Consider the following 14,297-nt stretch of genomic DNA (forward strand, 5'->3'; position numbering starts at 1 on the left):
ATAGTTCTCCTCTAACAATTCGTCATTGAAAATGAGTCAAAGATATTTTGCGATACCTTCGTGGGACAATAGACATGGGTCTCTTCTACTCAGAAAAATCTACAAATGATCATATCCTTGTTGGATATGCAGATGCTGGTTTTCTCTTTGATCCGCATGAAGTTCGCTCACAAACTGGATATATGTTCACTAATGGAGATACAACAATCTTATGGCGCTCAACAAAGCAAACACTAGTTGCTACATTTTCCAATCACTCAGATATACTTGCTTTATATGAAGCAAGTCGTGAATGTTCTTGGTTAAGATCAATGATCCATCATATCCGGAATTCATGTGGTCTACCTTCGAAGACAGGCAATCCAATTGTTATCCATGAAGATAATGCAACATGTGTTGCCCAAATGAAAGAAGGATTCATCAACGGCGATAAGACTAAACACATATCTCCAAAGTTTTTCAGTGCACATAAGTTTCAGAAGGCTAAAGTTATTGAAGTCAGACAAATCGGTTTCATTGAAAATTTGGCAGACCTGTTCACCAAATCTCTACCAAAGTGCATGTTTCAAAAACTAGTGCAGAGTATCGAATTACGTCGGCTTACTAATAAGCTAAATTTAAAGAATGCGGAATCAGGAGAGCATCCATGATACATGCATATTGTACTCATTTTCCTTTGATTAGGATTTTTCCCACTGGGTTTTTCCTATCAAGGTTTTAACTAGGCAACATAAGTATACTTAACACTATATCAACAATCCAGGTAAAGTTGTACTTTTTTTTCCTTCGCTATGGTTTTTTCCTACTGGGTTTTTCCGAGCAAAGTTTTAATGAGGCAACTAATGTTGATATGTGGGCATCCAAGGGGGAGTGTTGTAGAATTAGTGGGTGAATGCCCTCTCAAGGGAATAAAGACTTAGGAATAATATTTGATACTTTCAAAATTGTAATCATTATATTTGTATGGTTGTTATTACGGGAGTTGCTTTATAAATAGAGCACTTTATGTTATCAAAATACACACTGCGAGAGAAAGAATCAAAGAAATAATATCAGTATATCTCCCTCCTCTCTTTATATGTCATCTTTTGTGTTATAGCTACTAAAGTTATAATATGATATTTTGCACCCGTTTTGCTCCTGTTCATAGCAAATGTTATTTCTCTAATTTTTGCCTATTTATAACTATTTTCCCTTTATTATATTTCACACAAAAAAATTATTATATTTTAATTGGTTAAATTTTAAAGATTTTGTGATCCATTAAATACAAACAGTTAAAGGCTTAAAGCCAAGTTCCCCGCGAGAGGCTCGGAACCAGGTTCGGTGTAGCTTTTGTCCTTCAATATTAGACAAACCCAGAAACAGAGGAAGAGAAGGAAAACAGAGCTAAAGCCTAAAACGAGAGAGAGAGAGGGAGAGAGAGAGAGGGAGAGGGAGAAGGGGAGAGAGAGAGAGAGAGAGAGAGAGAGAGAGAGAGAGAGTCAAGTCATCCGAACCCAAAAATCTTCTCTCTCTTCACTTTCCAAAACCTATTTTATCTTTTTTGTATCTTCACATCCAAGTCTTCCCCTATTTGTAATTTGAATCTATACCTCATAGATTTCCATATTTTTTTTATAAACTTCACATTTTTTTCAAACAAAGATTCAAACTTTTCGGTTTTCCCATTGCGATTTCGGCTTCTGAATTGTGATTTGGGTAGTTTGAGCATGTTGGATTAATGGGTAGGAGTTGAATTTTAACGGTCTGATTTTTGGTGTTTTTCTGGGGTTTTTTTTGGGCGGTAAATGGCGACGGAGCAAGTGTTGCCGTTCTCCATAACTTCTGTGGTTGAATGCGTTCTTCAGGAGCATGGGAGTCGTCTGAGCGATATCGACTTGGCTTCCAGGAAGGCCGAGGAAGCATGTAATCATCTTTTCTTCATCTGTTCAATCTTTAATCTTGGATTAATTTGTTTTCTTTATCTGTTTCATTGGTTTTCCAAATTTATGACAATTCCATAGCAGAAGCAAATCTTCTGATCCTATGAATGTTGCCTTGTTGTTGAGCAGCCTTGAGAAGGTATGAAGCAGCGAGGTGGCTACGAAAGACGGTTGGCGTTGTGGGGGGTAAAGATTTGCCGGCTGAGCCTTCCGAAGAAGATTTCCGGCTTGGATTGCGGAGTGGAATAATCCTTTGCAATGTTCTTAACAAGGTTCAACCCGGAGCTGTGCCAAAGGTAATGCCTCAACTTGGTTTTCGCTTTGCATTTTTTCAAGCCCTTTTGTTTATTGACTGGTTTTGATAACGTTAACTGGAGATTTGTTTTTAGGTAGTTGAAGGCCCTTGTGACTCCGTTATTATTCCCGATGGGGCAGCTCTATCAGCGTATCAGTACTTCGAAAATGTCAGAAACTTCCGTGTGGCTGTGGAGGAAATGGGGCTTCCAACCTTTGAAGCTTCCGATTTGGAACAGGTTTGTGCTCAGAAAACACTTATTGTGTTGATGAATCGATATGATTTAGGATGAAGTGCATGATTTCTGTGGTTATTTTGTCGTTCGGGTGTGACATATTCCACATTCTGAGTTTACAGGGAGGGAAATCTGCGAGGATTGTCAACTGCGTTCTAGCATTGAAATCATATTACGAGTGGAAACAAGGAGGTGGAATTGGATCATGGAAGTATGGTGGAGCTTTGAAACCACCTGCCTGCGGGAAATACTTCTTGCGGAAAAATTCAGAACCCTTTTCGAGGACCTTATCATGGGGCGAAAAGTCACACGAAAGTTTGTCCTGTGAAGATCTCTATGAAGCAGTAGGTGTTTCTCAATTTTTCATTGTACACTCATAATATTTCAGGAAATTAATTGTTCTTCTTTCTGATCTGCAGAGTTCCTCTCATTCTTTACATGCGCTAGTATGTGAAGTGCTTTCGGACAAGAGGCAAGAAGACATACCAATCGTAAGGGTTCTACCTTTTATGTTGACTATCTTAATAAATCATACTAATGCAGATGGCAGTCTCTACTCGTTTCACCCGAGCACGCTCCTGTTTATATATGCGTATATGTCTAACTTAGAGAAACAATTTCTTGTTGCATTTAACAGATTGTGGAAAATTTGCTGAGTAAAGTCATGGAGGAGTTTGAGCATCGGTTAGCAAGCCAAGGCGAACCGGTAAGCAGCAGCATTTCTTCAGCATTGGCTTACTGTTTCATATGTGCATTGCTTTTTTTTCCCAAAGAAAGCTCATTGCCTCCTTTCGAGAAAAAATGTTATATGTGGGATGATAGAATTCTTTATAACATGACAGATGAAAACAACTTCCAAAGATATGACGTTGTCCGGCCCTGACAGACCTCTTTCTGACTGTGCCTCTGAATGTGCTTCTGGTGATATGAAGGTACAAGTTTTAGATTCACCATAGAAGTGGAAAATTTGTGTCATTATGAAATCCTTTTGTGCATGTGTCTCGGTTTGTTTGTATCTTTTATTGTTAGCAACATTGGGTGACATTTTGCTTCCATTGATGGACGATTAAGACTGAAGAGAAAGCTGCCTCCGAAACCAAAGAGGAGGAAATATACAACCATGAAGAGGGATCAAAAAGTCAGTCTCTAAAGCAGATAACGTTGGTTGACCGACAACAGAAAGATATTCAGGTAAACCGCGGTTGGATCGTATTAGCAGCTACAAAATTTTGTTTGCCCTAAGGTACTGGAAACTTATGTTAATAGTCTGTATTCTGTAGGAACTGAAACATACTCTATACGATACAAAAGCAGGAATGAAGCTTCTACAAATGAGGTACCGGCAGGAGTTCAACAACCTAGGTATGACTTGTGACGAAAAACGATTTGATATGCTTTTAACAAGGCTCGCTTAGCGCACCTTTTTTCAAGTACTTTAAGGTTGTTTCAAGTTCTCAACGGAGGACCATGAGTAGTTTCCCATGCATGTAGGCAAGCACCTCCATGGTTTGGCTTCTGCAGCAACAGGATACCAGAAGGTTCTTGAAGAAAATCGCAAGTTATACAATCAAGTGCAGGATTTGAAAGGTACTATTTCAGGTCTTCTTTAAATTGTCTTGAGTTCTATATTTTAGAAACAAGTTGTGTTTTGTATGAGATTAATTTGGTCCATCAATTATTTTGGTTAGGTAATATAAGGGTATACTGTCGAGTGCGGCCCTTCTTGCCTGGGCAATCAAACCGGGCCAGTAGCTATGATCACATAGATGATAGAAGTCTTAAGATTATCACACCTTCCAAATATGGCAAAGAGGGAAGGAAATCTTTCACTTTCAACAAAGTTTTTGGTCCTTTTTCAACCCAAGGTTAGCTACTCTCGATATGGATTCATTTCTAATCTTTCATATGTGTCAGCATTTTTCACTGCTACTTCTCTTTCTCTGCAGAGGAGGTATTTGCAGACACGCAGCCTCTCATTCGGTCTGTTCTCGATGGTTACAATGTCTGTATATTTGCTTATGGCCAAACGGGATCAGGGAAAACTTTTACAATGGTAAAATATGTGCATAGATGTTTCATCATATAATCTTTACTCTTTGGCCAAATCACTCCTGACTAGTTGTAAATTCATGTTGTTCACCGATGTAGACTGGACCGAAAGATATTACAGAGGAAAGTCAAGGTGTAAATTACAGAGCACTCAGTGATTTATTTTTTCTATCAGAACAGAGAAAGGACACCATTTGTTATGAAATTTCTGTTCAGATGCTTGAAATTTACAATGAGCAAGTCAAGGATCTCCTGGCGGTGGAGGGTTCTAGCAAACGATATCCTTCTAGAGTGCTGACAATATTAACTTTTCCTTTCTATTGCTTTCTGTAGAATGCATATCATATTCATGTGTTTCCTAAACTCCAACATACATTAGAAATTCGCAACAGTTCTCAAAACGGAATTAATGTACCTGAGGCGAACCTTGTTCCTGTATCATCGACATCTGATGTTATATATTTGATGAACCTTGGGCATAAGAATCGTTCAGTGAGTGCAACAGCCATGAATGACCGGAGTAGTAGATCGCACAGGTAAGATTAATGATGTCCTTTTGGACAGACGTTGAGTTGATCCCTTTTCGTTTCACATTACAAGTAAAACTCTTGAAGTGATCATGAATCCGTCTAAACTAACTCCTATCACATTTCATAAACAGTTGCTTGACAGTTCATGTTCATGGAAGAGACCTGACATCGGGAAGCATTCTCCGGGGTTGTATGCATCTAGTTGACTTGGCAGGAAGTGAGAGAGTTGACAAATCTGAGGTGACGGGAGACAGATTAAAGGAGGCACAACATATTAACAAATCTCTCTCAGCTTTAGGAGATGTCATTGCCTCTCTTGCTCAAAAGAACGCACACGTTCCTTACAGAAACAGTAAGCTCACACAGCTGCTCCAAGACTCGCTCGGTAAGATTGTTTAATAAACTTGCACAGACATTTTTCTCATTTTTGTTGGTCTCCGTTGTAATCATTCGATGCATCCTTATTCCATCAGGAGGGCAAGCGAAGACGCTCATGTTTGTTCATATCAGCCCTGAGCCTGACTCTCTCGGAGAAACACTTAGTACACTCAAGTTTGCAGAAAGGGTTTCTACAGTTGAACTTGGTGCCGCCCGAGTTAACAAAGACAGTGCAGATGTAAAAGAGCTCAAAGAACAGGTAGTTAATTTATGGGTTATATCCAGTTATAACGTACAATAAAACCTCTTGTTTACCAGTTTTTCTGTCCATACAAGATTGCTACACTTAAGGCAGCCTTAGCAAGGAAGGAAAGCGAGGGAGCGCAAGCGCAACTTAAATATTCTCAATCCATGAGCCCAGAAAGATCCAGAATCAAGTCTGCTGGGTCTTCCCCTTTGCATTCTAATTGGAAAAGCACCGGAGATTTGTCCGGGGCTTCCATGCAAGCAGCAGATGATTTTGGAAACATAGAGGTATTGGTTAAGTATTAAATTGATAAGCCGAAAATTTTGTTTTGTCCATGTTATTTGATGAATCTAACACTTGAGGTTCATCTTGATTGCACTAGGTTCGCAAATTTTCTGCATTGAAGCCAAAAAGGCGAAGTTTAGATCTTCAAGATATGATGACACAAGGGCGTTCGCCTCCCTGGCCACCCGCTAATAATGAAGGACTAAATGTAAAGGAGGAAGCCGATAAGGATTCAGTACTCTCTGGAGATTGGGTTGATAAGGTCATGGTGAACAAACATGAAGGTGCAAATAGAGAAGAGAATCTATTAGGAAGTTGGGATATGGACAACAGACAGTTGCCGGAGATGTTTGGTCCAAGTAGCCTCCCTGACCCTCCGAAGTTATACATGGAACCACATTTTGGAAAGTTAACGGCGAGCAAGGAGGACAGCCCAGACTATGATGCACAAAGGAGTCGGAATGAGATGGCCAACACCGATGACTCTGATGATCAACTTGATGCTGCAACTAGTGATTGTTCAGAGCCAGACATGCTTTGGCAACAAAACCTTCCGAAACCTACCTGCATTCCAAATGGACAGGGATCAAAAGCGAAGAAAACTAATTCAAGGCCAATAAGGAGCCCGGAAACTAGGTAAACTCCGATTGCTATAAGTTTACGTTGTTTTCCTTAAGCTGCATTATCAGCAAATTGTTTCCTATGCAAAATCTCGTATATACCTATGTTCTAATAAGATGTTTCCGCCTTGTCACCAGGAGCATGATTCCATCATTGATTCCTTCACCATCACGGAAACCACCCAATGGGGTGAGCCAGCCTCTGCACAGGACCGCAAGTGGAAGGATCGGTGAAGGGAAGCGAAGACCTGGGAGTGCAAAGTAATATCGATGATGTGGTTGCTTTTTAATGGTGTGTTGAGGAAAGTTTGCTGTATGATTCCTCTTCTTTTCTTTTTTTGGGGTCATTTTTTGTGTGTTCATATATACTAGAGAGAGAGAGAGAGAGAGAGGTTTTCTACAAGTGGCAATAATTCCGGTTGCCTGAGTTTCTCCGGTGGTGGTCATAAGATGTATGTTGTCGATCGCACCCCGTTCCATTTCAATTTTTTTTTATGAGTGTTGATATTACAATTAGAGGTCGCACTTGGTGCGATGGCAAGTGCCTTCGCCCATGAGCGGTAGGTCTCGGGTTCGAGACTTGGGAGCAGCCTCTCCATAAATGGGGGTAAGGCTAGCCGACATTCACCTCTCCCAGCTTAAAACGGGAGCCTTGTGCACTGGGTACGACCGAGTGTTGATATTACAATCAAACATCGATGATATATTTTTTTTTTTATCTTTGATGTGTCCTTCAAAAGAAAAATGAGAGACAATGTGGATTGCTGTTTCAGTTCAAATGTAGAGAAATCAAACGCAACATTCCGATGAAGTACAATCCCCTCAGGATTGAAGCGAATCTATATTTTTCTTTTCGATACAAACGATCTTAAGGGCATATCTTGGATGCATGGTAACCGTTTTTAACAACTTGAGCTACAAGTTTTTCGCGCACGATTGAAGTCATATTAGTTTGAAAAACCCTATCTAGTTCATGCAAGAGTATCCACATTATCAATTAACACAAACAAATCAATGTCGTAATGCAGTTCCTATTTGATTAATTAATTACTAAGTACAAATTTGGTCAAGCTTCCCGACTGGAGAAAGACTGGGAAACTATATCTTCCTCGTTAAGTTTTTGCCTCCCTTAATCGAAAGTACGTGAGCATGCATGAAATGAACAACAGCTTGACAATGGTCGAGATACACATCGTTATCGGAAGGTACTTGAACTTTCCGGTACAAATGTTGAAGAAAATCACCGCTGATTCCTCCTAGGTGAAAAGGTTCCTTTACGTGTTTTGTGAAGCAGCAACTCAAACCAATTGGCAATGGAAGGGAGGGGGAGTAGGGTTTGTTGACACACTCCAAACAGGTGGCACAGTCATAACATAGAATGACATGTAAAAAGTACGAATAAATTAAAGATTTTTTTTTTTTTGGACAAGAAGGAACATTCATTAAATAAAAAAGGTTACAAGCCAATCCAAACGGAAAGGAAAAAGGAAAAATAACCCAAAGCAAATTGGGAGGAATCAAATAGATAAAGCCCAGCCCAAAAAGCAAGCTAACGAAAATGAAAACCCTAATCCCTAACTTCCAAAAGCATACCGCAGCCGCTGCCGGTATTACGAACGTCTTGCCAGTAGCCACCAGAGCAGCAAAACTAGAGAAAACAACCGAGAGGTCAATTCGACCAAGACATCGTAACAGAAAACTTACAAACCCGAAACAAACAGTACACCGCAACCAAAAGTCGACACTGGAGACGTCAAACCGAGAAATGGTTACCTGATCCGATACACCATCACACATCCCTGCAACTAGAAACAAACATAGGAACACATGGATAGAACGTGAGGCAAAGGGGGTATGTAAAATACCCTTACTTTGGTCGGAACCGCAGAACACTTGGCCTCGAGGGGATGCTGGCATGCCGGTTAGGGGTAGGAAAGTGAGCAAGGGAGATGGATCTGGCAACCATCTTTGATTCGGCGCACACAGGTTGGAGCCCAGGGAGGGGTGTGGGTGGGTTATGAGGAGATGAGGAAGAGAGGAAAGGAAGCATATAGAGTGTGAAGTGAGCAAAGAGAAAGTGAAAGCGAGCACTGAGGAAGAGAGTGAAAATATTAGCGGTCAAATCTTGTATATAGAGATTCGACGGCCGAAAATTAAGATAAATGTTGGATGTGTGGATGGTATTATTATTAACTAAAACTTATACTATTGAGTGATACGTACCATTATGGTAGACCCAATTAATTAAGGGGTGTGCTATCCACACACCCCAAATTACTTCTCACACACCCTTGTTAATTTTTATCCGTTGATCTTCTTCAATTCATCCGATCCGACGGCCGAAAATTAGAAGGGTGTGTGAGAAGTAAAATGGGGTGTGTGGATATCACACCCCTTAATTAATCTAAACTACAATTGACGTTTGCATCAAATGTAAATATTTTTTTTTGTCAAACGGTAACTTTTGTTAGATTATATCTAAAATACAAGATTCGAACACACGCCGTCATGTAAGGCCATCTCTAACCAACCTGACCAAAGAGCCATAGGCCAAAATATAGCTCGTTTTGACATGAATACCGTCTCTAACCAAGGGTTAGGCCAAATGGCTTATGGACCCCATCGGACCATAATTAATCCACCAGGCCAACGGGCTGGCCAAAAGGAGCCAGCTAGCCAGCCCGTTTGCACCAGCCCAAACCCATGTTAGCAGACGTCAAGTTATTGTTGGATTTGAGATTTTTTTTTAAGATGAAATTTAAAGATAAGATAAGAAATACTTAAATCATTTATACACCATTTCTCACCTCCTTTTTACCATTCCATACTATCTTATCTCATTGTATTTCAATTTTTCACATCCTTTTCATAATATAACGATAAGAAATGTGGAGGCTTATTTATTTAGTGATAAGTGACACTCAAAATATGTCTGAAAAGTTGAAAACCTTACTTTTATATGATAGTTTAATTCAACTAAAACAATAAATTATTGAGAGAGCTAAAAAATAGTCCAATTCGGTTAGAGATGAGTTTTTTGTCAAACGGACTATGTTTTGACCCGTGGCCCTTTGGCTCACTCGGTTGTATATGGTATATAATATGGTCTTGCACTGTTCATTAAAAATAATTTCTTGCATGACTATAGGGTTAAACATGGATAAATTTTTCATTATGACCGGAACATGGCTGGTACACCACCTGCTTTTATATAAGTGGTGAAATTTTTTATTTTTTAAATTATTAATTTTTTAACGCAAATATACTACTATTTATATAATGACATGTGATATATTATTTCGGATCACATTAAAAATTCTCCCCTAAAAATAGTCCTTTCAGTTAGAGATGGCCTACGGGCTCAACTGACAGATACGGACAGTGAGGCTCCCAGTCCCCACCACCAGCCGATGAAAGGTGCGGGCAAGCACATCCAGCTGTCAACCAAACGCCACTCCATCAAAGGTCACTTTCGTCATTTCCCCCACGAATACGCAATTCTCCGCCGGAAATTTCGGACATAAACGTCATTTCAATAGAATTTTGCCCACCCTCTCTCACTCTAAAGCTGTCTTCCAATCAAATCACAGAAAAATAGATAGTTTATTCCCGAGCGACCAGTGCGAGCTCAGTTCCGATGAAGGACTTTTAGATGGACTTCAATGTCAGATCCTCCCTGCTCGATCCGTCTCTGGATGCCAGTGTTTTTGCTCTGCATTCAAAGGTACCCCAATATTTCCCTCTGATTTTTTTTTTCCATTTTTTTTTCACTATTTCTGAATTTCCTCGATTTTTGAATATTTTTATAGTTCATCTAGTTCGTGGGTTAGCTCAATTTTACTTCTTGGGGATTCAGTAGACTTGCGTGTGAATAGTAATGGGTTCCGCAAGATTGCTTTAGATTTCGGGCTCTGAAGGAACTATCTTTGCATATTTTGTGAAGTTTTTAATTTGAATTTTGCATTTTGCTATATAGGGAAGTTGAAATTTTTGATTGGTAGGTGGGGTTATTTGTTAATTGCTTGTACTCTATATAATTTTCTCATGTTGATGGTGTAAAATGGCTTCTGATTGATTGTTTTGAGAAACAGGTACTAAATTTCAAAAATTATACTGGCAAGAACAACCTTTTCTTTTTGCCCCTTCGGTATGAATTCTGTTACTTTATGTTTTCCCTTTCAAACATGTTGTATGTTTCGTTTGTAGCTTACCGGTTTTTTGAACTATGTGCATAGAAGCACCGGGTCAGTTTCCGGTGACGGTTTTAGATTCAGTACGCCTAGACCCATGGGCAAGCTTCTAATTTATGCTTAAAATTATTTTGTTTGCATCATATTTGACTTAAAATTTAGTGTCATATGCTCCATGATCTAATTATAATTTTTAAAAATTTTAATGTGTAAATCATTTAAGTCAGTTGGTGGACGTAAGAGGTGATTTTAGTACATTTAGATGTAGACGTTTGCAATGAAGTCCTGACAAGATTAATTTAATTCGTTTGGATGAATAGGGTTTTGGCAATTGGGTCCTGGAAATGTCTCAAGGGACACTAAAATGAGCCAGATTGAAGTATCGGCAATGAAATCTTCTCCCATCCCACTTGCGACTCTGATTGGTCAGGAGCTTAGGGGTGAAGAAGTTGAGAAACCTTATTTGAAGTATGGGCAGGCTGGTTTGGCGAAGAAAGGAGAAGATTACTTTCTTATAAAAACTGACTGCCAAAGAATTCATTCGGATCCGTCAACAACATTTTCTGTCTTTGCGGTACTTTCCCCCCTTTATTTTCTTTCTTTGTACCTATATAAATAAAAGGAAAAGAATATGAGAGTCATTAAAAGTGAAAAGATTACCTTGAGTGAATTTGATAGTTGCATTTGTGTTCGGTTAAGTGTAACTTTGTTTTTTCTCATGTTTGAAACGGTGTGATAAAAGAGCAATCAGTGTTTAGTAACTTTTCTTCTTTTCATACATTTGTCAGCACCAATAGAGCATCACTTCATTCCCTCACTCTTTCTGATACAAATTTGAAATTATTGACTGCAGATTTTTGATGGGCATAATGGTATATCAGCTGCTATTTTTACAAAGGAGAATTTATTGGCTAATGTTTTGAGTGCCATTCCGCAAGGAATCAGTAGGGATGAATGGCTGCTTGCCCTTCCTCGGGCGCTGGTTGCAGGATTTGTCAAAACTGATATAGAATTTCAGCAGAAGGGTATACATCAAACCATTTGAATTTCCAATAATTATTTATTTCATTTGCTTGATTTTGCTTTTCTTAGCTTTCTGATTTAATATCAACCTCAGGGGAAACTTCTGGTACAACTGTGACTTTTGTTGTGATCGATGGTTGGACTGTGACTGCTGCATCTGTTGGGGATTCTCGATGCATATTGGACACCCAGGGAGGTGTTGTTTCACTCTTGACTGTTGATCACAGGCTGGAAGAAAATGAAGAAGAGAGGGAGCGAGTTACTGCCAGTGGGGGCGAAGTAGGAAGGTTAAATGTTTTTGGGGGCAATGAGGTATATCCTGGTTTATTCTGTTCTTCATCCTTCTACCTTGTAAACGGAAGGGCATTTCAATTTTCAATGGAACAACATTTGTTTGATGGTTGTAAATTTCTTATGTTTACGTGGTTCATAGGTTGGTCCCCTCCGCTGCTGGCCTGGTGGATTGTGCCTTTCTAGGTCAATTGGTGACACAGATGTGGGAGAATACATTGTCCCAATACCACATGTCAAGCAAGTGAAGGTAAATTCATCTTGTGCTATTACCAATGGTTCTATTTACTATTCTCTTACAATTTAATTCTCAACTTATTTTTTCCCTGGTTATGTAGCTTTCAAATGCTGGGGGAAGACTTATAATAGCTTCTGATGGCATCTGGGATGCTTTGTCTTCTGATATGGCGGCGAAGTCATGTCGAGGATTGCCTGCAGAGCTTGCTGCGAAGATGGTCGTTAAGGTGATGCGCCTAAAATGCAAACATTACCTTAAGCCCAAGAGAACAAGTCTGATTTACTGATCTAGTCCCGCTTTTCTTTGTTCTGTTTCAGGAGGCTCTGAGGTCAAGGGGACTGAAAGATGATACAACCTGCGTAGTTGTTGACATAATCCCTTCAGGTCATCCTGTCTTACCTCCAACACCGATGAAGAAACCAAACATGCTTGCTTCACTTATCTTTGGGAAGAAAAGTCAGAATTCTGTGAACAAAACAAATAAGCTTTCTGCTATCGGAGTTGTGGAAGAGTTATTTGAAGAAGGTTCAGCAATGCTCGATGAAAGGTCAGTTCAGCATGGTTTATTATCTAATTGCTAAGTATAAGATTGTATTTCTAGTTTGAATATAACCCTAATTTCTTTCCTTTCTTGATGGAAATACAGGTTGGGGAAGGATTCTCCTGTGGATGCAAATTCTGGGATTTTCCGATGCGCAGTCTGCCAAGTGGATCAGCCCCCAGTAGAAGGTTTATCAGTAAACTCTGGGCCTTTCTTTTCCCCAGCATCAAAGCCATGGGAAGGCCCCTTCCTCTGCGCAAAGTGTCAGACCAAGAAAGACGCCATGGAAGGGAAAAGACTAACCAGACCTACTGTGGTCTTGTAGTAATTTACCCGATTACGTATCCTAAATTGTATCTTTCTAATCTGGCAGTGTGAGCATATACTTGGTTTTCCTTTTTCAGGTGGTGATGATTTATAGATGTGTGTAAGAAATGAAGTTGAGATATGCAGAGTAAAGTAGGTGTTTTGCAGTTTGAGTTTGTGTCGATTCTGGTTTCTGCTCTCGGCTGTTTGACTGACTCACAGAGGGTTCAAGTGTTCTCATCGCTAACAGCTTTAATTTGTAAGTAAATCGAAGGTTTGTGTAATCGTTGTGTTAGAACGAATCTGTGTGTTTTCTCTACTCATTGTGTTAGAACAAATGAATATATACTCGATAGGCAAATTTTTTTAGCAATTGTCTACAAATGCTGGTAAGACTTTGCTTTGCCACTTTACTATGATTCTTTTTATGTAACGGGGTTGACACAGTGTATTACATAATTCATTCTATTTATTTCTTATAAGATTATATCTGTCCTTAATTACCCGATTGTGTATCACCCCAAATGCGCTTAACTAGAGAACTTGCTGGGCCTAGAGTTGCCGAACTGCCCAATCAGGCGATTCTTGCCCGACTCTGCGCGTGAGTGTGGTATGACGTCATGTGGAGTGAGGTCTTTTGGGGGATGGGGAGAGTGGGTTTGCAGTGTGGAGATAAAAGTTTGGGGGGTTTTTTTTTTTGGGGTGTGCTATTAACATACCCCATTTTACTTTTCACACACTATTTGTTAATTTATGTTCGTTAATCTTCTTCAATTCATCTGATCCGATGGCCGAAAATTAAAAAGGTGTGTGAGAAGTAAAAAAATATGTGGATATCACATCCTTTTTTTTTTTTTTATCAAAGGTAAATATTACTACCAATCACACACATATACATAGATGGAGGCTCATTTACAATGAGGGTACAAAACAAATGTATAGACCTCCATAGCAACACAAAAAAGAGCCCAACGCAAACTTTGGGGCCCAAAACAGAAAAGCACAAAACCAGAAAACCGTAGCAGAGGTTGACAGAAAGCAGTAGAGAAGGGAGATGGGGATGGGGATGGAGAGGAGGAGAGAGAATTAAGAGGTGGAGTTGCACTCGGGTAATTACTATTCACCAAGTAAATAATTATCTATT

The 14,297-nt window shown here is 39.5% G+C and overlaps 2 protein-coding genes across 3 annotated transcripts; both read left to right on the forward strand.

Moving 5' to 3' along the window:
* Positions 1–1,592: 1,592 nt before the first annotated feature.
* On the forward strand, positions 1,593–7,052 carry LOC103433888 (kinesin-like protein KIN-14I). The gene is made up of 19 exons (XM_008372176.4): positions 1,593–1,908; positions 2,055–2,221; positions 2,315–2,458; positions 2,578–2,799; positions 2,875–2,946; positions 3,093–3,161; positions 3,298–3,387; positions 3,527–3,646; positions 3,736–3,817; positions 3,947–4,042; positions 4,144–4,320; positions 4,402–4,508; positions 4,604–4,782; positions 4,879–5,040; positions 5,166–5,419; positions 5,508–5,671; positions 5,749–5,946; positions 6,042–6,580; positions 6,703–7,052. The coding sequence occupies exons 1-19, from the start codon at positions 1,791–1,793 to the stop codon at positions 6,827–6,829; spliced, it is 3,087 nt and encodes a 1,028-aa protein (XP_008370398.3). The 5' UTR covers positions 1,593–1,790; the 3' UTR covers positions 6,830–7,052.
* Positions 7,053–10,015: 2,963 nt separating this feature from the next.
* LOC103433889 (probable protein phosphatase 2C 5) lies at positions 10,016–13,640 on the forward strand. 2 transcript variants are annotated; one of them, XM_008372177.4, is made up of 9 exons: positions 10,096–10,288; positions 10,656–10,711; positions 11,075–11,328; positions 11,608–11,779; positions 11,872–12,089; positions 12,211–12,318; positions 12,407–12,532; positions 12,624–12,853; positions 12,953–13,640. In XM_008372177.4, exons 3-9 carry the CDS (start codon positions 11,119–11,121, stop codon positions 13,170–13,172), a joined length of 1,284 nt encoding a protein of 427 aa, XP_008370399.1. In that variant the 5' UTR covers positions 10,096–10,288; positions 10,656–10,711; positions 11,075–11,118; the 3' UTR covers positions 13,173–13,640. The 2 variants fall into 2 exon arrangements, with proteins under 2 accessions (XP_008370400.1, XP_008370399.1); XM_008372178.4 differs by lacking the exon at positions 10,656–10,711 and having other exon boundaries at positions 10,016–10,288.
* The last annotated feature ends 657 nt before the right edge of the window (positions 13,641–14,297 follow it).

This window comes from Malus domestica, chromosome 04 (genome assembly GCF_042453785.1).
Source record: "Malus domestica chromosome 04, GDT2T_hap1".
NCBI classification, from domain to species: domain Eukaryota; kingdom Viridiplantae; phylum Streptophyta; class Magnoliopsida; order Rosales; family Rosaceae; genus Malus; species Malus domestica.